Source organism: Aplidium turbinatum, chromosome 1 (genome assembly GCF_918807975.1).
Source record: "Aplidium turbinatum chromosome 1, kaAplTurb1.1, whole genome shotgun sequence".
Classification (NCBI taxonomy): Eukaryota; Metazoa; Chordata; class Ascidiacea; order Aplousobranchia; family Polyclinidae; genus Aplidium; species Aplidium turbinatum.
In genome coordinates, this window is record NC_137472.1 from 57,727,097 (window position 1) to 57,754,490 (window position 27,394).

At 37.9% G+C, this 27,394-nt stretch overlaps 1 protein-coding gene across 1 annotated transcript in view; it reads right to left on the reverse strand.

The window, feature by feature from the left end:
* LOC145783761 (uncharacterized) overlaps nucleotides 1-27,394 on the reverse strand; it is a 44,736-nt gene that overhangs the window by 11,027 nt on the left and 6,315 nt on the right. Inside the window, exons 3-10 of the mRNA XM_082595606.1 lie at nucleotides 26,775-26,834; nucleotides 14,644-16,378; nucleotides 8,621-13,570; nucleotides 7,994-8,122; nucleotides 6,804-7,016; nucleotides 6,257-6,481; nucleotides 5,542-5,639; nucleotides 5,133-5,234 (exon numbers count right to left, since the gene is read on the reverse strand). Coding sequence (XP_082451732.1) covers nucleotides 5,133-5,234; nucleotides 5,542-5,639; nucleotides 6,257-6,481; nucleotides 6,804-7,016; nucleotides 7,994-8,122; nucleotides 8,621-13,570; nucleotides 14,644-16,378; nucleotides 26,775-26,834 — 7,512 coding nt within the window. The remainder of the gene's footprint in view (nucleotides 1-5,132; nucleotides 5,235-5,541; nucleotides 5,640-6,256; nucleotides 6,482-6,803; nucleotides 7,017-7,993; nucleotides 8,123-8,620; nucleotides 13,571-14,643; nucleotides 16,379-26,774; nucleotides 26,835-27,394) is intronic.

A 27,394-nucleotide genomic window follows, 5' to 3' on the forward strand; every position in this document is an offset into this window, starting at 1 on the left:
CTACTTTTGTGTTTGCATCTACCACATGTAATAATTTGACATTTAAGCTACCTTTTAACACTAAGTCTAAACCTTGTATTTATGATAGCGAAGAAAGCAATTTTTGTACCAATCACTAAAATTGATTAACGGACATAATTATTTTTTCAAACAAGTTGTTAAAATTTTTGTAAGCATTTTGTTAACGCAATGAACAAAGTCAAATGAATTCACTGCATTTTGAATATGAAATGTTGAATTCTGCTTTTTTCAGCCTGTCTCTATTGTAAAAGGAACATTTTTAAAACTATGACAACTTGCAGTTATTTAGTTTTACTAATTGATTAATTGACTGAATCTTTATCCTCGGACTGGGAAAGCTTCTTGCAGAGCTTAATCCTGGCAGTTTCGAATACTTGTAGAGGCTTTGAATTACTGACGCGGGCCCGGTCACCGAGATTGACAGAGTGAAGTTTCCGATTGTTGAAGTCTTCTTGCCGGGGAATTATTCCATCCATTAGATGCCACTGAATGGAGAGCAGTCCTTAACTTGCGTTGCTCAAGCGCAGACTCCGAGAGTTGAACCAGCGCCGCTTGATCTTGAGGCTTTTTCGTTTCAGAAGTGACATGCTAACCAATTGAGCTAACGAGGCGGACCAAGCTTTTATTAAAATGATATTTTTTTGTTATTGCATACAGCAAAATGTCTTTTTCTGACCTGTGACATGTTGATGTACGTATCACATCTAGCCTACATATGTTGAGTAGGCTGTGCTGTATTAAAAGGCATCTATTACACAATAAACTTTAAAAAAAATGTAAACATATTAAAATAGTTATTTTTCCAGATGACCTTCAACCCTTGAAATGACACATCATACTTCTAATTTATTAAATTCCTAATTTACACTAACACAATGTGCAAAGTTACAATCTTCACTCATACTTTTCTTAAAAATAGACTGAACTTGTAAAAAATTGGTTTTAAACAAAGTAGTATTTTAGACTTTACTTTTGTAGGTAGGCATCAGTTAATCTAACTTAACCAGACGAAAGGTCAATCCGTCACTTTTGCCTGGAAGGCCAGCCCTTACTCAACAAGTTTTTTCTAGAATTACCATTCAGCCAACTTTCTATTTCTATAATACAGTATGGCCTTTAGTATTATCTAGCTTTTGTTTTTCTATTAAAGTTGGAATTCCATATAGTCTAATTAATAATCTGCAAAGATTTAAACTTGCAACAATAAAATTCTTCACACATCTCTGTTTCTGTCCCATCAAAGCATTGGTTATACATTGCCATCAGCAGCATGCGCTGTGGCACTGTTGTACTTGGTCTGCAAGTATAGCCTACATCTCTAACTCAAATTCTTAATATTTTAATTTTTTTGCATCCTTGATTTCATTGTTTTAAACAAACTGAATCTGATCTCTGACAACTGAGGTGCCGTCTGTCCACTGTATTTAATACCACTACGTCCAGGTATAAAATTACAAAACAAACAAAACCCTGCTGCAAATACAATTCACCTTTATGAAATTTACCTATGCGCAGTGTTGCCAGATTTTAACGGGCATTTCCAAAATAAAGTTCCAAACTTTGCCTGAACTTTGGTGAGTGCACAAAAAGCTGTTTAAAGCCACTTTCTTGCACAAAACAAAATTTTACATTGCCACAGTTAGTCCTAAATGAAGTTAATAGCTGTTAACGAATTCACACGTGATGAAAGAGCTTAATGTCAAGCAACCTTCAGATAACGAAATTGTGTAACGTTGTTCGGTGCTACTAAACTTTCTGCATTGCCTACTTGGATTTCACACACGCGTTTGAAAGGCAATAAATTATTTCTCCGTCTTTTTCTTGTCTTCTTTCTCGTCTAAGACAAAATAGCTTTTTGTTATGCCACACCAAAGTTTCAGCGGCTGAGATACTTTTTTCTATTTACAGTACAGTGGATCGCTCAGAATGAGTCACACTATCATGACTTGTAACATTTGACAAACTTAAATTTCTTGAATCGAGAATAAGCCTAAAAACGCATTGCACCTGGTCGCTCTGTACCCATATTATCTTTGTACTTCCAATAATGAACGTTGCGACTTGGCTACTGCTAGAAACAAACGTTGGTCGTTAAATGTGCTCAACACTTTCCAATAAATCGAGAACACATTGCATGCTATTATTAACATGAAGCGTCCTGATGTGAAAGCCTAGTAAATCAGTGAATGTGATCACATAGTAAACTTTTCATGATCAAGCAGAGGAATGACCGATTTGTTGATAGGCTACGCACTGCTTCCAAGAATTGTCAAAATTAAATTTTTTAATGCTGCAATAACTTTCATGTTTTCTTTATTTGTGAACACTCAGATCCCCAGATTGAATCGATAGGTTGTTAAGATTAAAATGTCGACTACTGTTGAAAGGAAAATAAAACACTCCATTTTTCTTACAAAAAAGCTCGGACCTTAGACTGCTGTTTTTTTCTATTATACTGTAGGCTTAGCCTATGCTACGGCATGAAAAAAAATGAGCAAAAGTTTACCAGGCTCATGATCAATAACACTGAAGCACTCAAGAGACAAAAACATCTTTAAAGCAGTACGAAACATTATTTCTGCTGCATAGACTAGGTTGCAAACATCCAATGCAAACGCTAGCTGCGATCGATTTGCCTTGCTTCTTCTCTCGTTTGACTTGCAGTAGCTTAGATTGGCAATGCCTCCTCGTGCAGCCAAGATACGGTAGTTGGGTCCAGTTGTCGAATACCAGTGATTCCACTTGGGGGTCGTAAGATGGGACATTCGTGGAGTATGTGTTGCATTGTTTGTTCTACCGCTCCGCAGACACATATCGGCGAATTATGCAACCCCCACCTAAACAAATTAGCTCCAGTACAGCCAACGTCACATCTGATCCTGTTCAATGTGACCCATGCCTTTCTTGAGAGGTCTGCTCCAGGAGGGATGGAGAGTGCTGGCATAACTGAAAACTGGGGAGGGATATGTGGCAGCTCGTTCCATTCTTGGGTCCATGTTTCCATGCAGCTGAAGTTCTTATCCACAAGTTGTGTAGCATATCGATGGAATGGGCGCCTTGATGATAGGCGTTGAGGTCTGACTGGTCCATTTGTTTGGGAGTGACTGTAGAGAAGGTGTTGAAAATTTGCCTTGCTATAACAATTGCAATTGAGTGTCACCAGGCAAAATATAAAGAAAAAAACTTTTAAGAAACTCATACCGTTTTCGAAAGGTGTAATATGACATTTAGCTTCTTGGCGAAGGCTACAAGAAGTTTGGCAATTCAACCAGTGACGTAGGTGGAAAGAAAATTTTAGGGGGCAAAACAGCCTACCTACTGGGAAGGGGCAAATATTTTATTATTTGAAATAAAGAGTTTATTTTAAAATGTAGCTAAACATTTATAAAACTTCATTCAACATGTAATGCAATGTCATTAAAGCGTTGTAGTCAAATTATAATGGTATTAAAACATTTGTGAGTAAATTTACACATCTCATTGTAAGATAAATAAACAAAATTTATTTTAGGCCTAAATCAAATTTGAGCAACGTCAAATCATCTTTCGATTGACAAGTAGTTGCATATCACGAAGCCTTTTATAAATCCCTGCTTTGGTTAGCCTACAATCTATCAATAGATAAAGTAACCTCGGTTTAAGTGTAGACAACTGCAAGTACAAACGAAGAATGAGCAACAACAAAAGATTATTGTCAAGTGGGTCGTAGCCTAACCCTCAGAAATGTTTTTCAAGGTAATAATCTGTAAACTCAGATTGGTGCAAGACAGATTGGACCTGTTACACATTGTTTGGCATTCTGTGTTCAAGATTGACTTTACTACACGCGTTTGCCGCGCGAAAAAATATTTAAACTATTAAAAATAAATCTTCAGAAGAGGGAGTTGCATCAACAGACATCTGCCAGTTTGGCCCATGAAACAAGAGAATGATCCACAAAGGATACGAACTGATTTGAAATTTTGCGGAATAATTTTATTATGTGGAATTACCTTTTTGAAAGGTTGCCGATCTTTTTGTTTTCACTTTATGAAACACAAGTCATGAAGCTTTTGGCTAATATCTAGCATGTGCAAAGTTCACTAATAATGGCGGACAGACTTCATGACTTCCAAATGGTCACTTTATATTATCTTGACTTTTGTGAAATTGCAAGAATTCTGTCAAACTATACATATGGGCTAAGGATGGGAGAAAAATCTGATGTTTAATGCATTGGTTCTACCAGTTCCTTTGCAAAATATCGAAAAATTTGTGACATAACAAACTGATTATGAGACAATACCAGTTGAAAAAAGACGATTTCTTATCCCGCTAACAGTCAGAAGTCACAGCCAACACTCAACTCTTATAGCCTATCTGTATTGTGTAAAGGGAGTTGTACGTCAGTGAAGTGACTAGGAGTACTTTAAGAATCACAACAAATTGATTTATTTGGCACAAATGAACAAAACATTTAAAGACCCCATGAGCCTAATAAGCAGCGCGAGTAAGATATTTCGTCTATCTCAATTTAATACTGCAGCAACATGCGATGGCAGTGGTTCCTTTAGGCTTCCCAACTGATGACACCACTTCAGCGTTAAATGGTGATCAACAGATTGAAATCAAGTTTAACTCTGTTTTATGATATTTATTTTGCTCAAGAGATCTTCATCAAAACGTTATAAAAATAAATTTCCTTCTGTGCTTAGCCTACCGTTTTCATGCACCGCATAGCAGTGCGAAGCCAACACATATGGCAGACTTTGGATCTGTCAATTACTTGATGGACAAAAATTTTCAGTTTTCAATGTTGCTACTGATAGTAGCAGTAGTAGTGCACCCTATTTATTGGTCTTCTACTAATCCGACAGTTCAACAGCTTACTGTAATTATATTTAGTCTAATATTAAAATATTTTCTTCTTTAAGTGCTGTGCTGAAATTCGTTAAACTTTCTTGCCTTTTATTGTAAACTATATTTTTGAGACTTTCTGGTTGTAGCGTAGGTGGTACGCAAACACTGTATGAAACGGCTAAAATAGAAAAAGTTTGGGAATCACTGACATAGCTGTACGAAGCCAACACATATGGCAGGCTTTTGATTTGTCAATTACTTGATGTACTTACCCAACGCCCTAACGGCACGAGCACATGCTTGATGTCGTTAGGAAGCTGGCAGACTAGCACAGCGAAAGATAACAATGAACTGTTAGTTGCGTCGTCATCCATCTGTAGTAAATACAACACTTTTTAACAGGGTCTCGTGTAGAGAAAGAGACTATACAGCAATTCAACCATGTTTAAATAAAATATGCAAGGTAGAAACATGACTAAGTTTCCGACCTCAAAAATTTTTTCTTCCACATGATGAATTATTTCATTGCAACAAACCATTACAAAGTAACCTTTTTTCTGTTGTTTGAGCAACAACTTTGGTAAGAGTAGGTATTGATATTAAACCACAGTTACTAAAGTATCTTTGAGTGGCAAGGACGCATCTCTTCTCATACGTCACTACAAAAAATATACAAGGTACCCAGGGTGAGTCGTCTGCGTAAGACGGCTTTTTTGTCGCATCATCGATCGCTGTTGCGCGATTAACGTCTTCATGAAGTGGTTCTTCATGGCTTGTATCTAAAAGAAACAATCTGGCATTGAAATTATTGTTGTAAGTTATTGTTGTAGAAAAGGCAGTATCCGAAAACCATACAGGCAATAAATCAAGGAAGATCCTTGTAATAATATTATTAATAACATAATGCGGTAGCAAGAGGCTGTGGAACAACTCCAACTTATAGCTCAGTTAGTTAAGATTGTGAAGCAAGAAACGACAAGATTGGGCGACGCTGGTTCGGCTCTCGGGGTGTGCGCTTGAGCAACGCATTTCAGGACTGCGTACTTAGTGGATGGAAGAATTCAATAACAAGATCACTTTAACAAACGGAACTTCTGGCCAGCGTGCGTGGTTCAAAGCCTCTACAAGTATTTCAAACTGCAGGACTAAGTTTTCATGAAGCTTTTTTAGTCCTAGCACAAATATTCCCACAATCAATTATATTTCGTTACAGAGTGGGCGAAAATATTACAAAATGGCCCCATATAATGTTTGAACGTCGCACAAACTAATCAGTTTTCAAAGTGCAGAAACTCATCAGTTCTAAGTCACGTCGTAATGCCCGTCACACAGGCAAACTGCTACAGCATAATTGGCAAAAATAAGCCATATAGATTCGTGTTTCTTCACCACTTGCCTGGCAAGATAGGTTGGCCTTCCTTTGACGCAACCAAACTTTCAATGGTTGGTTCTGGCATTTCATCGTGAGAGGCTTCGGTAAGAGGTATCGGCTCTACCATGGATGGGACTTCGGTGGTTTCGACAACAGGGATTGGTTCAGTTGAGAGGGTTTCCATTTCATTTTCAACCTGTTCCTCTTCTCTCCTCATGAGCGTTTCGTTGGCTTCGCTATCTTCGACAGCTGTACATTGAGTAAAATAAAAATCAGATTTTCTTATATTGAAGTTAATATAAAAAATCGCAAGAGTACTTCAATGAGAATAGGGACGGAAACGGTCTTCGGGGCCGCATCTTTGTTCTTGTCTAATCAAAACGGCAAACTAAGTAATGCAAACTTTATTCAATATCCAAAATTGTTGATCAATAAGCAAATCTACTATGGGAATAACGAAGCTATACAAATATCAGCAATTTCGGTGGTTGCTGTAAGCCTGCTGGTATGTTTATATTAGAAAATATTCTTTGCAATGTACGCTATATGTATGCAAACCAAAGTAATTTACCCAATTTGTCTCCTAACTCCTCATCCCATGAGGACTTTTTCTCTTTCTTCTCAAACGACTCGTCCCAATTGACTATCTTTCCTTCGTGAAGCTCTTCGTACGCATCCTTATTCGGGAGAACAGTGGAGGGCTTGGCATCATCAGCATCCGCATTTTTATTACCAGATGAGAGGTTTTCCATCATAGTCTCCCTGCTGGTGTGCAGTTGAGTAGCTAAGAGTAGAAGTAAATAAACACTTCAAAAACTGCTATCAAAGTAAATATTAAATCATGGGTGAATTCCTCGATCAGGCACATTTCTTTTCTGATTCGAAAAAAAAAAAAATTCAAGCCATATTTAGTTTTAGATAGTTCGTATTAAATCAAAATAAAAGCCGCTGTTACGAACCTCACACAGAGCGGGAAAAACATCATTCAGAATGATCATATTAAACACGAGCCAGACAGCCAAATATTTTGTATCAACAGAAAATGTTATGAGACCTTTCAATCACATGACAGAGGATTCAGTGCAAATCAAATCGTTTCACACCAAGTTAGTACAAAAAGATTGACGGAATAAGAAAATCCCGCGTCACTTTTAACACCTCACCACCGTCCCCCTCACTACGTATCCAGAGCACAAAGAACTACTGTTTGAGGTTACCTACGCTTCAACATAAATGAATATCTATCTGGTAAAAGAATAAACTTTCATAAATTTCGTTCAAAAAAACCTCAAAAACAAATTCAATGTAAGCTAAAAAAAAAACCCACACCAGCACAAAAATTGGAACACCGTGAATTTTGCAGATTGGGGGTATAATGTCATAAGTAGAATATTAAAAAGTGCTCTATTCTTAAAACCATGAAGACAATGCAGTGAGTGAAACTTGTAGTATCGTATAGAAAATCAAAAGCATTTATTCGAACACTGTAAAAAAAATTGAAAAAAAATTATTATATAACGAGTGCGCATCACAATACTTGATGAAAATTAAATAGCCCATTGCTTTGCTCTTTTAACATTGTAACAATCATAATTCAAAATGAAATAAATCACCACCGTCAACCACTGAAAAAATTAAAAGCAGCAAAAACAAATTTCACAATGCTTGCGCAAAAACATAAAGTAATTATTGAACAAAGCCTTCACCAATCTGGCGACGATTTGCAAAAAAAGAAAAATTAATGAAATCAGAATCAATTACCACTGTAGTAACAATTTGGAATGATCGGGTTAGAGTCAAAGGACCAACAGCATTGATGAGCCAGACACAGAGCCTCTGGAGCATGGCTCATCCCGCACTGGATTCTTCTCTCACTCGGGATCGCGCATTCTGACAACACAATCGTTTCAGGAATAATGCTCCAAAAAGAAAGCCAAACGAGGTTTAAATAAATAATATGTTACCATTTTAAAGTGAGAGCAAAGTAAAGTGAGCAAAAAACTAAAACAACACATTAAAGTTCTAAAAAACAAGTGTTGAGAAGTGTAGTGTTTGTGCTGCACAAGGCAGAGTCGGAATGGCCCATTTCGGTGAGTCCGATCCCTATTCGGTGATTTTTTCAATTTTTTTTTTTAATTATCGGGTACCGTAGCCTAATTATCATTGCCGTTTTAGGGTTAGGGGTTAGGAACTCACCGAATCGAACTCACCGAATCGGACTCACCGAATAGTAGCAGACCCAGGCAGATTGCAGTGCACGTTGCATGTTTGTGGTTTGTCTCAAACTTCATTTCAGCCAAGTGCTTTCGATTCTTATATTTCTAATTCATAAACCTTAAATCTACATCATAAAAAAGATGTGTTGCTGGTCTTGCGGAAAAGCCTCACCTGAATCTGGAGCATCCGGAATTCTTTCCGTGGAGATGCTATCTTGACTTCCTTTCTCAGATTTTAAGTCTTCATTCAAGTTACATTTTTGTTTTGATAACATTATGTTCCACAGTTCTTTCAGAGTATCATCACCATTTTCTACTTCTTCCAATGTCGCTTCTTTAAAAGCAAGAAGAATATCATCTTTATTCAATTTGGTTGTTTTCGCTTGTTCTCCAGCATTGAGTCGAGCCTCAAGAGCTTTGACACGATCTATGACAGCCTGTGTCCTTTGAGCATCTGTTACAGATTCTTCTTCTCGAGAGGTAATTTTTTGCAGTTCTTCCTCTAAGAGGATGATTCTTTGTTGTAGCTCTTCTTCCTTATTTATTGAGGCACGACTAGAGGAAAATCTGTTTGCGAGTTCTGCTTCAAAATACTGGATTTCAGTTTTGAGCTGTCTTAGTTCAGCAATATCCTTAGAAGAATCCTCACTATCTTTTAACCTTTCTTCTAAAGCAGAAAGTCGTTGGAGAACTTTCCCAGTCTCGGTTTGAGTCTTGTAAAGTGCATCACTTTCATTTGTTTTCCGTTCCTTCAACTCACTTTCTAGTGTGGAAAAACGATCATGCATTGCGGCATCTTGCTTGTCAACAATATTTTTTATTTCGTTGTCTAATGCCAAAACCTTTTCTTTCAGAGTAGCCGCCTCGTACTGAAACGAATACATTGCTTTTTCATGATTTTTACGTCTTTGCACTTCAGATTCTAAAGACAAAATCCTTTCTTGCAGTTTTAAGTCTTCCTGAACAGGCAAAATGTTTATAGATGCTTCAGTTTGCTTCTTCTCTGTCACTTCTTTTTCCAAGTCATTGAGACGAACTTTTATGTTAAGAGCTTCAATTTTCAGTTCTTCCAAGATTATGTTTTTACGCTTTTGAACTACATCTTCCAAATCTTTCAATTTAGTCTGCATTATACCGGCTTCTCGCTCAGTCGCAAGTAAAATTACATCATCTTTTCTTTTTCTTTCTTCTACTTCTGCAAGCAGTGTTTCAATTAAATTTTCTGCTTGTGATTTCTCACTTTGCAATGTTCTTCCGAGTTTCTCTATCCTTAATGACAAACTCATAATTTCACCTCGAGCCTTGCGAAGTTGGAAAGCGTTACCTTCCACATCTTCAAATTTAGATTCAAGTTTCTCAATGTAACTGTAAAAATCATCTTCTTTCTCTCTTTGCACTGCAGCTCCAGTTTTCTTAAGGTTCAAAGCATTTAAAAATTCTTCAACTGTTAGAAGTTGCTGTTTCAGTTCTTTTGCCTCATGATGCATTTCCTTAGAAGAAGGCTTATCAATTTGAAGTTTTAAAAGTTTCATTTCATTAACAATGGAAGTTAACTTGTCCTTAAGATCCAGAATATTTCCATGTAACTTGCCAGCAGTTGCAGCATCATCTTCAATAGTTTCCAGAATTTCCGCTTCGAGCTCTTCCACTCTCTGTCTGGCTTTTTCTCTTTCTTTGCTATCCTCTTCATCTTCTTCCGCATCAAAATCTTCATCATCTTCAGGAGCATCATTGTATCTGCCAGGTTTTGCAGGACTTGCCTCGTCGTTTGATTCAACAACCCTACCATCATCATTTTTCATTTGATTTCGTGGCGATCCAGTGTCTCTACCATCATGTTCTGTATTGTCGATTTTGGGGAGTCTAGCTTCACCTTGAGAACCATTTGCTTCCTCAACAACTTTTTCTGTTTTTGCAGTGAGACTTTGACTATTTTCTTCAGAGTTTTCTGTAACATTTTCTTGATCAATTATCTCATTTTCTGCATCTTTACTGAAGCTTGTATCATCATTGCCTTCATCGTCGCCATCATTTTCAATATCACCAACAATCAACTGAACGTTGGGTGTAAGAAAACTGTCTGCACTGGCCCCATTGCTCTCTTCAACCAAAACAGGATCTGATTCTATTTCTTTAAACTCTGCTTCCTTTAATTCTTCATCTTTTCTCTGCTCATGTTTTTGATTATGTGTGCTTTCTTCCGGAATAACATTCAGACGATTTGGATTAGATTGTAACATTTCTGAATCCTTACCACTGATTGTTAAATCATCTTTGTCGTTTATACTTCTTGATTCATTGAATTCAGAAGATTGAATTTCAAGAGTAGATTGACTTTCATCAGAAAACTGAGATTCATCAGTAAAGGAATCATTGTGATCACCAGTTTGAACTTCATTATCACTGGTAGATGTTCTATTGTCTCTCGATTGAGCTTTTGCATCGTTAGTTCGATTTTCTCCATCACTATATGAACTTTCATCATCACCAGTTCTAGTTTCGTATTCATTAGTCCTAGTTTCGTCCATAGTTGTCCTAGTTTCGTCCACAGTTGTCCCAGTTTCGTTTTCATTAGTCCTAGTTTCGTCATCATTTGTCCCAGTTTCGTCCTCATTAGTCTTAGTTTCGTCATTATTTGTCTCAGTTTCGTCCACAGTTGTGTCCTCATTAGTCCTAGTTTCGTCACTATTAAGTTGAGTTTTGTGATCACTACCTTGAGTTTCTTCGCCTTCAGTCTGAGCTTCATCATCAGTAGTTTGAACTTTTTCATCATTAATTTGAATTTCTTCCTCGGTAAGTTGAGCTTCATCATCTCTAGTTTGAACTTCTTCATCATCAGTTTGAGTGTCTTTGCCATTATTTTGAGGTTCATCATCACTAGTTTGAACTTCTTCATCATTTGTTTGAGTGTCTTTGCCATCATTTTGAGCTTCATCATCTCTAGTTTGAATCTCTGCATCATTAATTTGAATTTCTTCCTCGGTAGACTGAGCTTCATATTCACTAGTTTGAACTTCTTCATCATCAGTTTGAGTGTCTTTGCCATCATTTTGAGCTTCATCATCACTAGTTTGAATTTCTTCCTCGGTAGACTGAGCTTCATATTCACTAGTTTGAATTTCTTCATTATCAGTTTGAGCGTCTTTGCCATTATTTTGAGCTTCATCATCACTAGCATGAATTTCTTCATCATTTGTTTGAGTGTCTTTGCCATCATTTTGAGCTTCATCATCACTAGTTTGAACTTCTTCATCATCAGTTTGAGTTTGTTCTTTGGTAGACCGAGCTTCATCATCTCTACTATGAATTTCATCAATACTGGTGAGAGCTTCATCATCACTAGTTTGAACTTCTTCATCGTTAGTGTGAGTATCTTTGCCATCAAGTTGAGATTCATCATCACTGGTTTGAATCTCTTCATCATTAGTTTGAGTATCTTTGCTATCAGGTTGAGCTTCATCATCACTGGTTTGAATCTCTTCATCATTAGTTTGAGTATCTTTGCTATCAGGCTGAGCTTCATCATCTCTACTATGAGTTTCATCAATACTAGTGAGAGCTTCATTATCACTAGTTATGATATCTTTAGGCTGAGCATCTTCATTGTATTGAGCTTCATCATCATTAGTTCGAGATTCAGTATCAGTAGATTGAGCTTCACTATCATTAGTTACATTATTACTAGACTGAGTTTCATCATCAACATCGGTAAAAATTCTATTATCATTTGAAGTATCTTCAACGTCACTCGCACTAGTTGCTTCATCATTAAACTGAGCATCCTTATTAGTTGGAGCATCATTACTCAACGTTTGTTCATTATCACTGGTTTTGGCTTCATCATCACCAGTTGCTGTTGTATAATCGCTAGTACGAGTTTCATTACTAAATTGGGCTTCACTATTGTTCTCCAAACTTTGCAGCGAGATATCGTCAGAGTCAGACACCTGCTTCGATTCAGGTTCAACTATTTTTTCACTGGGTTCAACATTCCTGTTATCTTCAGTTTTGCTATGACTCGGATCAGGAGGTTTGTTACTAAATTGATCATTTTTTGAACTTTCTGCTTCTTGAAACTTCAGTGATTCCATTTCTTCATCAGTTAATGGAAGAGGCTGTACATCAGAAAGTAATTCAGTTTTATTTCTTGGAATCCATGATGATTCATCTTCGTCACCATCATGCACAACTTCTTGATTCTGCTGCTGTATGGAGCCATCAAGATTCTCTTCTTCTGTTAGTTCAAACTCCTGCTTCTTCTCCGGTATGGAGTCATCGACTTCTCCTTTCTCCTGTTCAACTTCTTGCTTCTGTATAGAAACATCATTTCCCTCTTCTTTTAGTTTAACATCTTGCTTCTTATCCTGTATGGAGCCATCAAAATTTTCGTCTTCTAGTTCAGACTCCTGTTTCTTCTCCTGGATGGAGCCATTGATTTCTCCTTCCTCTTGTTCAACTTCTTGCTTCTGTATAAAAACATCAATTTCCTCTTCTTTTAGTTCAACCTCTTGCTTCTTCTCTGGAATGAAGCCATCAATTTCCTCGTCTTCAATTAGTTTAATCTCCTCCTCTTCTTCTTGCTTCTGGTCCTGCTTCTGTGCAGAAACATCAATTTCCTCTTTTTCAATTAGTTTAACTGCTTGCTCCTCCTGTGTGGAGTCACTTTCTTCTTTTTCCTCTGCAACCGGCTTTAAATCGGCATTATTGTGAAGTTCTGCTTCTTTAGTATTTGAATTCTCTTCAACACTCATTATTTTTTGACTATCTGTGTTGCTTTCTTGTATTCCGCCATGAGCATCTGTGTCCGCATTTTCACTCAAATCTATATTTTCATTGCCACCATCAGATACTTTTACTTCACTTTCAGATTTAACTTTATCTCCTTTTGGTTCCACATTTCCAATTGTTGTTTTATCTTCATCAAGAGCATCCTGATCTTCAACAATTAAATCACCGTGATTCTTTTTTACAGCATATTCAGAAGAGTCAGATATCTTTTTTGACTCTTCTGTCACCGTTGAAACTGCAGTCACATTTTCATCCGGAGTATCAAGTTCTTTGTCGCTATCAGAATGTTTTTTCTCTTCTGATGAAAAGCTGCTCTCGCGTCCAACAAAGTCACCTGAATTAGGAACAACAAAAGGGTCATCATTCTCAAAAGTATTCTATCAGAATAGACTAAACTTTATCACTGATTGAACTGTGTAATAACTATATAATTAATATATCAATAAATAGTAATTTATGTAGTGTCGATGCAACAGTTTTGTATTAACAAACAAACTTTTTTGAGTTCTCAAAACAACAATGTTGATTATATACAGTACACCGAAAGTAGTATGTTTTATTTCAGAAAATTTCTGCCTTTTCCTCCTTATGCCATGTGAGTAATTCACATGTTACAAAATTTGTCACTTACGTGCTAAAAAACGAAAATTTGGAAACAAAATGATCTCTTTCCTACAAGTTAATGCTATGAGCAAAAAATATACAAATACTAGTTACTAAAGGAGAAAAAAAGACTTGTTACTTTGAAAAATAATCCGAATGTAGTTCACAAACCAAATTCATTCATAGCTTGTCACGCCAGTGTCGGAGTCATGTAAGAGCATTGTTTGTGATGACAAACCAAATAATACAGAGTCAAGGTAGAGAAAGAATTGAACAAGTTATTGTTCTAGAACTTACACTTTGCACCGAAATCGCTTGGATCACAAGTAAAAGTCGTTTTTCACTGATCATTGCAACAAACAAACGCTTCCTATAATGACTTAGCTATAACAGGAAACATATGTCACAAAGCATGAAGTCTGCTTTGAAATCGTACTAAGGCCACTTTGTTTTTAATTTTAAAATTGAAGTTGCATCAAGAGTATAACCTGAGCAACTGTTTTATACAAATCATGGAATCGTTTTATTTGTTTATTTTGTAAATTTACAGTACCGATACCTAAAATATGTATATGCCTCAACTAGTACCTGCTATATATACATGAAAAATCTCCATTTTTTCAAGCCATGATTTAAGGTGCAATAAATAAAATGCTATTTAAAACAGTGCAAAATCACTGATTTCACCAGCTCTTTCCGCATAAGCCATGCAAGTGTCATGCAAATTCACACTCTAGGCATGCAAAGCCATCACTGATGTGTAATTGTGTATATTTCATTAAACTTAAGTCTCACTATGCCTACCTTTGTTGTCAGAAGCTTCATCATTTGGGTCAGCGTTTTCAACAGGTTTACCGCTTTCATTCACAACAGGTGAGCCGGTGTTGTTTGTAAGTACTGCACTTGCTCTATCATCAACTTCTTCTGAACTACTGGAAGGACTGCTTACTTTAGAAGCAGCAGTCATTGTGGTTTCATCCGCAGACTCAGCATCACTTTGTGCAACATGGTCTGTGGACGTTTTGGAATCTGGCTTGGTGTCTGACATGGACGAAGAGTCTTTAACTGGAAGAGTTTCAGGCTCTGAAGACCCAACCGCCCCTAAAGGAATGTCTGCATCTGAAGAAGTCTGGATTTCTATGTGAGTTTCCAATTCTGGGGAACTGGATGACTCTGCAGAAGTTCCTTGCTCTGAATGAGGCTCTAAATTTGGCTTTTTTTGGTTGTCAGATTTAGATTGCGACTCTTGCCCTGGAACCGAATCTGATGTAGTAAGAGTTTCTGGTTGCTGAAGTGTTAAATTTTCAGGAGGTAAGTAAGCATCAGGGTCAGCTGAAGCATTTTTTATTTGATGACTATCAGATTCACGTTGGTTTTCATGTACAGAGGTGTCTTGCTGTGGAAGATCTGATTCCGAAGTTGAAATTGGATTTCCATTAGTTTCTGAAGAAGAATCTGGGTTGGACACATCAGTCGACTCAATACGTGTGTCAGACTTAAACTGGACTTCAGGTTTAGATAAAGTAGCAGTTTCAAGTTCAGTGTTGGCATCAGGCTGCGTTTTCAACTCAATGTCTACGTCAATTGGAGCATTTGGATTCAGTGGGAGGTCGGAGTTAGATAGTGAATCTGCATCCAAATGCATATTTGAGCTGGATGAAGATTGAGGTTCCGATTGTGATTGCGTGTCAGACAAAACACGTTGAGATGAAAGATCTGAATTGGATGTTAAATCTTCCTGTGACTGGATATTTGAAACAGTTTCAGTGGCTGGATTTTCTGATTGATCGTCTTGTGTCACTAAAGTTTCAGGTTTTGAGTGAGCAGTGCTTCTAGATTGAATATATGGATGAGGATGATCTGCTGATACCATTTGAGTCTCTGATGCTTCTATATTGTTCAAGTGATCTTTGGAGTCTGGAACTACTTGAGCATCTGATATCGCTTCAAGGATCGATACAAGAGTAGTGTCTGTTTCAGATGAAAATTTAAGATCTTCGACAGGTTGCGCTTCCATGTTTGACCTTTCTCCATGATTTGGTTTAGTTTTATCAATGTCATTTTCCTGGGAAGAACTAATTTTGGAGTCAATTCCTGTTTCTTCATTTTGATCAGATGGGTTTTTGGAAGGAGTACGATCTTTTTCTGTTGTTTCTAACTTCACAATTTCATTTTTTTTGGAATCATCAGTTGTATTTGAGTCAGTGTTATCAGGTTGGTTGACGTCCCTGGATGGTTCCAGTTCTGGTTGTTGATTTTTATCTTCCAAGGAATCATCAGAAACAACGGCGGCTTGATCGGAGTTCTTTTCATTACTTTCGGAATTCGAATCCTGACTGCTCCCAGCAGTTGCCTTATCTGCTACATTTCGATCACTTCCGTCTTCCTCTTGAGGGTGATCTTGATTATCTAAACTTTCTTCTTTGTCCGTTTGTGTTTCTGTATCGCTGAACGTTTCTGGCTTTTCTTGTTCATCATTGTTTTCCATTTCAGCAGCTTTCTTGTTTTTCTCGAGTTTTTTTCGCTGGATCATTATTTTCTGCAATTTTTACATCAAATCATAAATTAAAGATCAAGACTAAATTAAGAGCTGTTCCAATGAAAAAGTTAAAGGTGTCTCCTGTCTAGTAATAATTGTACAACTACTAATTGTGACGTTAACTTGATATTTTAGCAAAATCTAAATAACTTCTATGCACATTTAGACACAGTTAAGGCCTAAACATAAAATCAAATAAATATCCATGTCGCAAAACTATGAAGTGACTGCTATGCTGTGGCAATAAAATGCAAATTGTAAAATTATTGTGGAAACACTGTGTTGTGACCTATTTGCATACGCGCCGACTTCCGGGGGGGCCGGGGGGCGGCGCCCCCCGTAAATTTATAGTTGAGGGGCAACAAAAATAGCTATTACAAGTGGTGTTTCAAAGATAAAATACTTCGCGAAAGAGATTTAGATCATTTGAACGGACAGAATGCCGAAAGCAAAAAACAGCCTAGCCTACGTTGCTCTTGCCCACAAAACGGCAGCTGATCGCATGGCTTTCTCTGGAACGTGAATTGCTACTGAGATGCGCACGACACGCACGCTCACAGTCGCACACTGCTTGTCTTCCGCGCGTGAGGAGCAGCTTCAAAGTCAAAACGCGTGGTAGCGAAAAAGCGAATGATTGAATGTTTATTCTCATTTCACGAGTTATCCAAACGTTTGTTAGATTTTTAAATCGATTTTAGCAAACTTTATCGAGTTGAAACTACGACACAATAAACAATTACGTGAATACAGCTTAAAAAAATGCATTTTTCAAAACTGTCACTCAGTGTTTTGCTTCAATAAGCACTGTATTGATGTATATATATATTGTGAAAATATATACATCTCATACACTCATCAATATACACTCATCTATACACTCCTGCACTACCGTTTATACTCGTGGATAGATCGATCTCATGTATAAGTTGTTTGACCACCTTATTCCCGACACTACCATTCAATGGTTCATTCTAAGTATTGGCATTGACATACCATGATCGTTGAAGGTAAGGAAATTTCAAAGTTGAGTGTAGAGTAACTTACGCTGCTGGAATAGTCACGTAACCATTCACAGCAATATTAAGTAAACCAGCTAAATTAGACGCGCTATTTTCAACGAGGTCTTCCCGTTTTGAGGTCAATTATGATTGAACAGAACGCATTGTTTTGTTCACAATGTGTGAGAATTAAATCGAAAACCGATAAAAGAAAAGGTGTTTAATGGTCTTGGTCGCAGATATTGCCTGCATTAACGACGTCTCTTACCGCTATTATCACCTAGCCAACCTGACATCATTGTTTTATGCGGCCGCTAAGATTTGACATCGACTTCAACAATCATGGAATGTTACGTAATAAAAACGATTATATCCTACACGCAAAAATAAAAAAATTGATCTCTTAAAACAGCTCTTTCTGCTGTTTTGTCTCGTGAGCTTTGCATATTGCTCATAGTCTGGGAGCCTACGACAGAAGATTTCACCCCATAAGGTACAAAAGGTTTGACCCCTTGAAGTTACTGGGGTCAACCATGTCACTCACAAAAAGTATGGAAGATTGACCGCACCGGGTGGATCTGGACCCTAGAGCCCCCTAAAAAGCCCAAAAAGGGGGTTAATTTCACCCCATAAGGTACATGGACCAAACTTGGTGAAAACGAAGTTCTATGTCAGGACATCACAAAAATATCAAATCTAACAATATTTTCGAGTGGAAAGGTGATGTAAGACTCCCCCCAAAGTGACCCCCCAGGGGGTTAATTTCACCCCATAAGGTACATGGACCAAAGTTGGTCAAAACGAAGTCTTATGTCAGGACATCACAAAAATATCAAATCTAACAATATTTTCGGGTGGAAAGGTGATGTAAGATGCCTTCAAAGTGACTTCCCTTAATGTGACCCCCTCGGAAGGTTTATTCCACCCCATAAGGTACATGGACCAAACTTGGTCAAAATGAAGTCTTATGTCAGGACATCACAAAAATATCAAATCTAACAATATTTTCGGGTGGAAAGGTGGTGTAAGATGACTTCAAAGTGACTTTCCTTAATGTGACCCCCTCGGAAGGTGTATTTCACCCCATAAAGTACATGGACCAAACTTGGTCAAAACGAAGTCTTATGTCAGGACATCACAAAAATATCAAATCTAACAATATTTTCGGGTGGAAAGGTGATGTAAGATGTCATCAAAGTGACCCCCAGAGGGTTTATTTCACCATAGAGTACTGTCACGATTTCTTTCTATCTCTTACCAGGAAAAAGACTTGGAAAGGTTCAATGACGTAGTTTAATGGGTCAAACCGAAAAGCAGTCAATTAAATGTCGAATAATTCTACAGTGAAATGATAATCTGACTTCTTGAAGAACTTTAACGAACGGCTTCTCAAATAACTCTAATTTCTGCATCAACTATACCAATTCACAACTCATAGCACAACTCTCATAATCAACTTGTAACAATCACCATAATAATAATCTCAGAATCTCAGAATAAACATTACACAAACTACACCACTATTTATAGTTGGCTGTTCAGTCCAATAACTTCGAGAAGGTTACATCATAAAGAACCATCGTTCGGTCACGTAGCATTTAAAAGGTAAACAACAGAAGCTTATAGAAGGTCACGTAGGGCCGAAGGTTGTAGAAAACACGTTACATAATACAGATTTCGTCATCAGAGGTTACTTCAGGTCATAACCGACAATAACACAACGCACCAGAATTCCATAATGAAAACAGCACATTCGTTGAAGATACAAAGCAAGCCATCGCGAAGCATTGCACCTTGATTGTGACATACGCCCCCCCTTAGAATATTGTTGCCAACAATATAACAACACAATCAATACAAAACACACCATAAAACAATTAATTACTCAATAATCAGTTCTCATAAGTCTATCGTTGCATGATCTACCAACGATAGCTTTTCTCAAAACAATAGTCACGTTTTCTGCGAAAGTCTCCAACGTCCTCAACATCTTCAGTGCATCGGCGAGCGAGATGACCCATCTTCCTACATCGGAAACATCTCCTCTCCGGACAGTCCTTGGCGAGATGACCTTCTTTATGACAATTATAGCAAGCCTTTTCGTCAAAAGGGCAGCTCCTGGCTATGTGTCCAATCTCCCCACATCGGTAGCAATGGTTGTCACGGCAACGTCTGTTTTCTGAATGTCCGCCGTTAGCAACGCATTCTCTGGCGAAGTGTCCGCGTCTACCGCATCTATAGCAAACTCCAAATGGTCGTCGCCCGCCTCTTCTCCTCGGTTCATCGCGCTCGTAATATCCGTCATCGTGAGATCGTTGCTGATTATCTGCAGAACAATCTCGAGCAAAGTGACCATTCTTGCCACAAGAATAACAAGTAACTTCAGAATCTCTCTCAAAAACATTTCCGATTATAAGATCAACTAAAGAGTTTTGTAAACATAACGCTTTCACAGTCCCACTACAATACGGAGTTTCGATAGATATCATCGCTAACGGTCCTTGGATTGAAGTGGTATCTATTTTTGTCACATGACCAGTTTTTCCCGTTAATTGACTGTCTTTAACCAAATCTCTCCTCACTATTATACCAGTAGAACCAGAATCACGTAAAACTTTTACCTTTTTGTCTCCAACTTTTCCATCCACTACTGGCAGGTGATCTTCAGGTATTATTTTTTCGCAACCATCTTCATTCGGTTTCTCCTCGTCAAGCGTGGGTTCAGGAATCATTAACGCACAACCGCATCGATAAACGTCCGTGTCTTTATCTTTTCCAGACTGATTAGGTAAGGAAAACGACTTGTCCTTGCATTCCTTCGCTTCGTGTCCTTGCCTATTGCAACGATTGCACCACTTCCTCGATTCCTGATGATTTCTATTAGTCTTTCTCCGGCAGTTAACAGACTTATGACCTAAGCCATTACAATTAAAACAACGTACTTCTCTTGGAACAGCACCTCCTTTAGAATTATTTGTTTGCTCCTCGTCATTATCGCATGACAACGTTTCTTCAGTCGACAACTTCTCATCATGAGCAACTAAGTACTGTTCTGCCACACTGGCTATTTCTTCTAGATTCTTTGGACTTCTCTCCATTAGATAAACAGACAGATCTTTTGAACATGAATCTGTGAATTGTTCCTTAACTATAAGGTTTGCCAATCCGTCCAATGATTGATCGGCCCCCGAAAGCTCAAACCACTTTAACAAAAGGTTTCTTAAACGTTCAATAAATTGACCTGGGCTTTCGTGTTTTTCAGGCTTTGCCTCACGGAATCTTTGACGGTATCCATGCTCGGTAAAATTGTATCGCTTTAACAGAGCTAACTTCAATCTGTCGTAATTCATGGCTTCTTCTTGTGAAAGTCTTGAATATACATCAAGAGCTTGTCCCGATAATAACATGCTTAGCTGGGTAGCCCACGTCGACTTCTCCAATTTGGCTATTGTAGCATATCTTTCAAATCTTAACAGATAACTATCCAACTCATCTTTTTCTTCAACAAATGATGGCAAATCTGGACGTCTAACTTGCGCCACAATAACATCTCGAGCATTATCATTAGTAGAATTAGATCGCTCACCAATGTCCAGCTTTTGTCTTTCTAATTCAAGTTTTAACTTTTCCAATTCATATTGCGCTCTTCTTTCTTCAGCTTCTGCTTCGCGTTGCGCCCGATTCTCTTCGGCTTCTGCTTCGCGCTGTGCCCGCTTCTCTTCTGCTTCAGCTTCACGCTGTGCTCGTTTTTCTTCAGCTTCAAGTTGTGCTCGCTTCTCCTCAGCTTCAAGTTGTGCAGCTTCAGCCTCACGCTGTGCTTGTTTTTCTTCAGCTTCAAGTTCTGCTTTCCTTATTTCACGAGCAGCTCTTCTATCTTCTCTTTCGTCAGCTTCTCGCTGAGCTTTTTGGTCCATTATCTTGTGATACTCTTCCATCACAAACTGAGACTTCTCATTACCAGTCAGCCCCATTCGTTCAGCCATGCTCCCTAAGTCTTCAATCATCTCATGTTTGACAGTATCCGCCATCTTGACAGCTTGTTGTTATAATTTATTATTCTTTCAATAAATCTTTCGGTATTCTTCGGTTTTTCGGTTATTTCTTTTCGGTTTATCCCGGACGAGCCCCCAGAATGTCACGATTTCTTTCTATCTCTTACCAGGAAAAAGACTTGGAAAGGTTCAATGACGTAGTTTAATGGGTCAAACCGAAAAGCAGTCAATTAAATGTCGAATAATTCTACAGTGAAATGATAATCTGACTTCTTGAAGAACTTTAACGAACGGCTTCTCAAATAACTCTAATTTCTGCATCAACTATACCAATTCACAACTCATAGCACAACTCTCATAATCAACTTGTAACAATCACCATAATAATAATCTCAGAATCTCAGAATAAACATTACACAAACTACACCACTATTTATAGTTGGCTGTTCAGTCCAATAACTTCGAGAAGGTTACATCATAAAGAACCATCGTTCGGTCACGTAGCATTTAAAAGGTAAACAACAGAAGCTTATAGAAGGTCACGTAGGGCCGAAGGTTGTAGAAAACACGTTACATAATACAGATTTCGTCATCAGAGGTTACTTCAGGTCATAACCGACAATAACACAACGCACCAGAATTCCATAATGAAAACAGCACATTCGTTGAAGATACAAAGCAAGCCATCGCGAAGCATTGCACCTTGATTGTGACAAGTACATGGACCAAACGTGGTCAAAACGAAGTCTTCTAGGGCACCACAAAATATCAAATCTAACAATACTCTCAGTTGGAAAGGTGATAAAAGACCTACCCAAAAGTGAATCTCCTCCTATAGTTTAATTTACTTCATCCCTTTCTCGAACCAACCTTGGTGTAACGAAAGTGCTATGCCAGGACAGTACGAATGGATTAAATTTAAAAATATTTTTATATAGGTTTTGATGAAATACATTCACAAGCTGTCCCATGATGCATGAAATGGAACTATAGCCTACTTTACAAAAAGTTTTTGTATAAATCATATTAAGTCAATCGAAAAAAGGCAACAGGACATGACAATACATGGCTTTGTAACACCAAAAACAGAAAGTACACAAGAAGCATATAGGCTACAGTAGCCAGAAAATTGATCCAAGATCTTGATACCACCACTAAATGTGGACTTAATCGAACAGCTGACTATCCAAATCAAAACGTTTCGAAATGAATCATTTGGAACGTTAATTTAGGCAGTAATGAACATTTTCCAGCTGCTACAATAAATAACCTAATAAACCCAATGCAGTAAATTTTTATTTAATGCCATTTGCTTCATGTCTCCAATCAGTTATCGTAACTGTTCATTCATAAACAGAGATTGTTCGTGTAAATGTAAACGGTCGTTTCTTTATTCTTCATTGTCACTGCTGTCGCTTTCACTTTCTTCATCTTATTCTTCAGATTCATACAATTCTCCTGTTATATACAGAGATAAAGCAAGCTGTCTGCGATGTACCAGCCCCAAGCAATGTGGTTATCCGCACGTCTGACACTGACTGTCTTGTAATTGGCTTAGGTTGCTATGGAACTTTTGATCCTTCATTAAAGATATGGATAGAAGCTGGCTTGCAAAGCAATAACACGCAGCGGTACATCAACATCAACCAGCTGCATAGGCCTACCGCACTTGGAGTGACGATTTGCAAGTGTTTACCTGCATATCATGCCTTTACAGATTCTGATTACACCTCGTCATTTAGCAGGAAAGGGAAAGTGCGGCCGCTGAAATTACTCCAAGGAAACCACGAAGCGCAGGCAGCTTTTAGCCAACTCGGACACGACAAAGAAATTAGTGAAGACACTATCATCGCCATAGAGAACTTTGTGTGTAACATGTACAAAAACAAGAAAATTAATTATGTCAACGAAGTCCGTTTACAAATGTTTTTAGACGGCTACAAACCCAAAAAAGAAAATGAAAGGATATCATGCATACCAGAAGCTACTGTAGATAGTAGTACTCTACCACTTTGTTTACGAGTACTTCTCCAGAAGACAAGGCGCACACATCTCATCACAAGATGGTGGTTATCTTCAACTAGAAGTGAACAAGCAGCAACGTTGCTGCTAGAGTATGGCTGGAAAGAAGAAGGAGGTTCTTATAAAGTGGTGTGGTTTGAAGGTAAAGGTATAAAGCATCTTTAGATGTCTCTGCGTGGAATCTGATCTCATCCAGGAAAGTCAAGAAGAAGGTAAACAGCATTGGATGTCGCTTGGGTTACCCTTTATAAATATAAAACTTTCTCCTGGTCTATCAGTCGTTTACTTTCTTACTGTAAACATTAGCCAATAACTGGCTGTAAAGTTTCGTTTTAGGAACCTATAACCAATAGTTTCTGCAATCTTGAGAAAAATGCCTGGGTGCACTAAATAACAAATAAATGTTGAACTTTTTCCAGTTAATAGTAAGTTGCAATGTTGCATTATTCGAAGAAAAATAGACGTCTGTAAAAGATAATAAAATTACTATTGTATGTTACGCATATCTGTAGTGCATAATAGCAATTGTTTCGTACAGTCTTTATTTCTCTGTATATAACAGGAGAATTGTATGAATCTGAAGAATAAGACGAAGAAAGTAAAAGCGACACCAGTGATTGATTGATTGATTGAATCTTTATCCTCGGACTGGGAAAGCTTCTTGCAGAGCTTAATCCTGGCAGTTTCGCATACTTGTAGAGGCTTTGAATCACTGGCGCAGGCCCGGTCACCGAGATTGACAGAGTGAAGTTTCCGATTGTTGAAGGCTTGTTGTCGGGGAATTATTCCATCCATTAGATGCCGCTGAATGGAGAGCAGCCCTTAACGTGCGTTGCTCAAGCGCACACCCCGAGAGTCGAACCAGCGCCGCTATTGATCTTGAAGCTTCTTCGTTCCAGAAGTGACGCGCTAACCAATTGAGTTACCGTTTACATTTACACAAACAATCTCTGTTTATGAATGAACAGTTACAATAACTGATTGGAGACATGAAGCAAATGGCATTAAACAAAAATTTACTACATTGGGTTTATTGGGTTATTTATTGTAGCAGCTGGAAAATGTTCATTACTGCCTAAATTAACGTTCCAAATGATTCATTTCGAAACGTTTTGATTTGGATAGTCAGTTGTTCGATTAAGTCCACATTTAGTGGTGGTATCAAGATCTTGGATCAATTTTCTGGCTACTGTAGCCTATATGCTTCTTACGTACTTTCTGTTTTTGGTGTTACAAAGCCATGTATTGTCATGTCCTGTTGCCTTTTTTCGATTGACTTAATATGATTTATACAAAAACTTTTTGTAAAGTAGGCTATAGTTCCATTTCATGCATCATGGGACAGCTTGTGAATGTATTTCATCAAAACCTATATAAAAATATTTTTAAATTTAATCCATTCGTACTGTCCTGGCATAGCACTTTCGTTACACCAAGGTTGGTTCGAGAAAGGGATGAAGTAAATTAAACTATAGGAGGAGATTCACTTTTGGGTAGGTCTTTTATCACCTTTCCAACTGAGAGTATTGTTAGATTTGATATTTTGTGGTGCCCTAGAAGACTTCGTTTTGACCACGTTTGGTCCATGTACTCTATGGTGAAATAAACCCTCTGGGGGTCACTTTGATGACATCTTACATCACCTTTCCACCCGAAAATATTGTTAGATTTGATATTTTTGTGATGTCCTGACATAAGACTTCGTTTTGACCAAGTTTGGTCCATGTACTTTACGGGGTGAAATACACCTTCCGAGGGGGTCACATTAAGGAAAGTCACTTTGAAGTCATCTTACACCACCTTTCCACCCGAAAATATTGTTAGATTTGATATTTTTGTGATGTCCTGACATAAGACTTCATTTTGACCAAGTTTGGTCCATGTACCTTATGGGGTGGAATAAACCTTCCGAGGGGGTCACATTAAGGGAAGTCACTTTGAAGGCATCTTACATCACCTTTCCACCCGAAAATATTGTTAGATTTGATATTTTTGTGATGTCCTGACATAAGACTTCATTTTGACCAAGTTTGGTCCATGTACCTTATGGGGTGGAATAAACCTTCCGAGGGGGTCACATTAAGGGAAGTCACTTTGAAGGCATCTTACATCACCTTTCCACCCGAAAATATTGTTAGATTTGATATTTTTGTGATGTCCTGACATAAGACTTCGTTTTGACCAACTTTGGTCCATGTACCTTATGGGGTGAAATTAACCCCCTGGGGGGTCACTTTGGGGGGAGTCTTACATCACCTTTCCACTCGAAAATATTGTTAGATTTGATATTTTTGTGATGTCCTGACATAGAACTTCGTTTTCACCAAGTTTGGTCCATGTACCTTATGGGGTGAAATTAACCCCCTTTTTGGGCTTTTTAGGGGGCTCTAGGGTCCAGATCCACCCGGTGCGGTCAATCTTCCATACTTTTTGTGAGTGACATGGTTGACCCCAGTAACTTCAAGGGCTCAAACCTTTTGTACCTTATGGGGTGAAATCTTCTGTCGTAGGCTCTCGGTCTATCAACAAGTGTATAAAATTTAAAATTGACAAGAAATCATTAAATTTGAAAATTAGTTTGAATCACTGCAAATAAACGTATTCAAAACTTTTGCTTCGCGGCCGACGCCATTTCACACTTTGTAATCTACGTCGGCAATGATTTTGCCACAGTAAAAATGCCAAATGCGTTCATTATGAAAACTACCGAGCTGGAGACAACGGCTTGTCCCGTGAGTAAGTTGAACCTGTCTTTTTGAGGTGAAAATCACTTGCGAACATCTCGACCTATACTCGAGTATATACGGTATTCGATAAAAGACTATAAAGGCTTTCGATAATAAACAGAAGAGAAAACACTTCACCGTTGTTAACGCTTTGAAGGTAAGTAATTAGCAAAACGAGGTTAATAAAACTGATAGCGGGTTTCCACTCTGCTTGAGATCATGATTTTTTTGCGTTTTATTTCGATAACTTCACTGTCTTGATCGTTGTTATTCACTCGCACGAAAATGAAATGAATCGACTTGTTTTCCAACTGCTTCAATTATGAGCTAACAATATGAAAATTTTTACGACTGGGCGTATGCGTTTGCGTAAGTAAAACTTATCGTCTCAAGCAGCGATTCTACAAATTCGGAGTGCGACCTCGGTGTCAATATAAACAAGACAGTAAGCTTAATCAAATACTATTTTAATTAAGTAAAATAGCGTTATGGTTATGACGTCATAACCTTTCTCGCCCCCCAAGGTTTTTGGAAAAGTCGGCGCCTATGCCTATTTGTTTGATATGCACAATTTGCTGCAGTCCATAGAAAAGTGTTTGACTGTGTGGATGCATGTGAATTGTGCAACATAGACAACTACAAGTCACACGACAGGCACCTGGTCTCGAGTTGATAGTGTGGACAATTCCTCTTCCCCATCAGCTTGGCCAACAAATTCCTAAAATAGAAACAGATGTTACAAAGTGGGTCTAGTATTTATTATATAAAAGATTATCACTTAAAACGGACAATTGGTTAAAAGAACTCAATTTTGGACTTATAACAAGACATCTAATGTCCAGTGAAATAGTAACTTGTTCAGACGATAAAATATCACATAGAAAAACGAAATTAAAAAAGCCTAAGATACTTAAAGATACACTACTACATAGCATTTTGTATGCATGTAGCCTATTTGGAATATTCACCAGAGGTTTGGTACATACATGTAACAAGTAATATGATACAGTATCAACTTAATGATGGGTCCACGTCATTTAGGTGCAGGCAGTTAGATGCCTGCCAAATAGATCCAGGCACTGTGGTGCCAGGATATTTAGGTGCGCGCCTGGTCACTTAGGTGCTATTTGGTGTGTCAAATTAAACTCATGTCTGAGTTTATGACTATAATGATAAATGATTATAATTATTTATCAGAAATGCTTGATTATGCGGCAGGTCTCCCCGCTTTCCCTGTAATTTTACACAATATAATTTGCTGGTTATAGCTAGCAACTG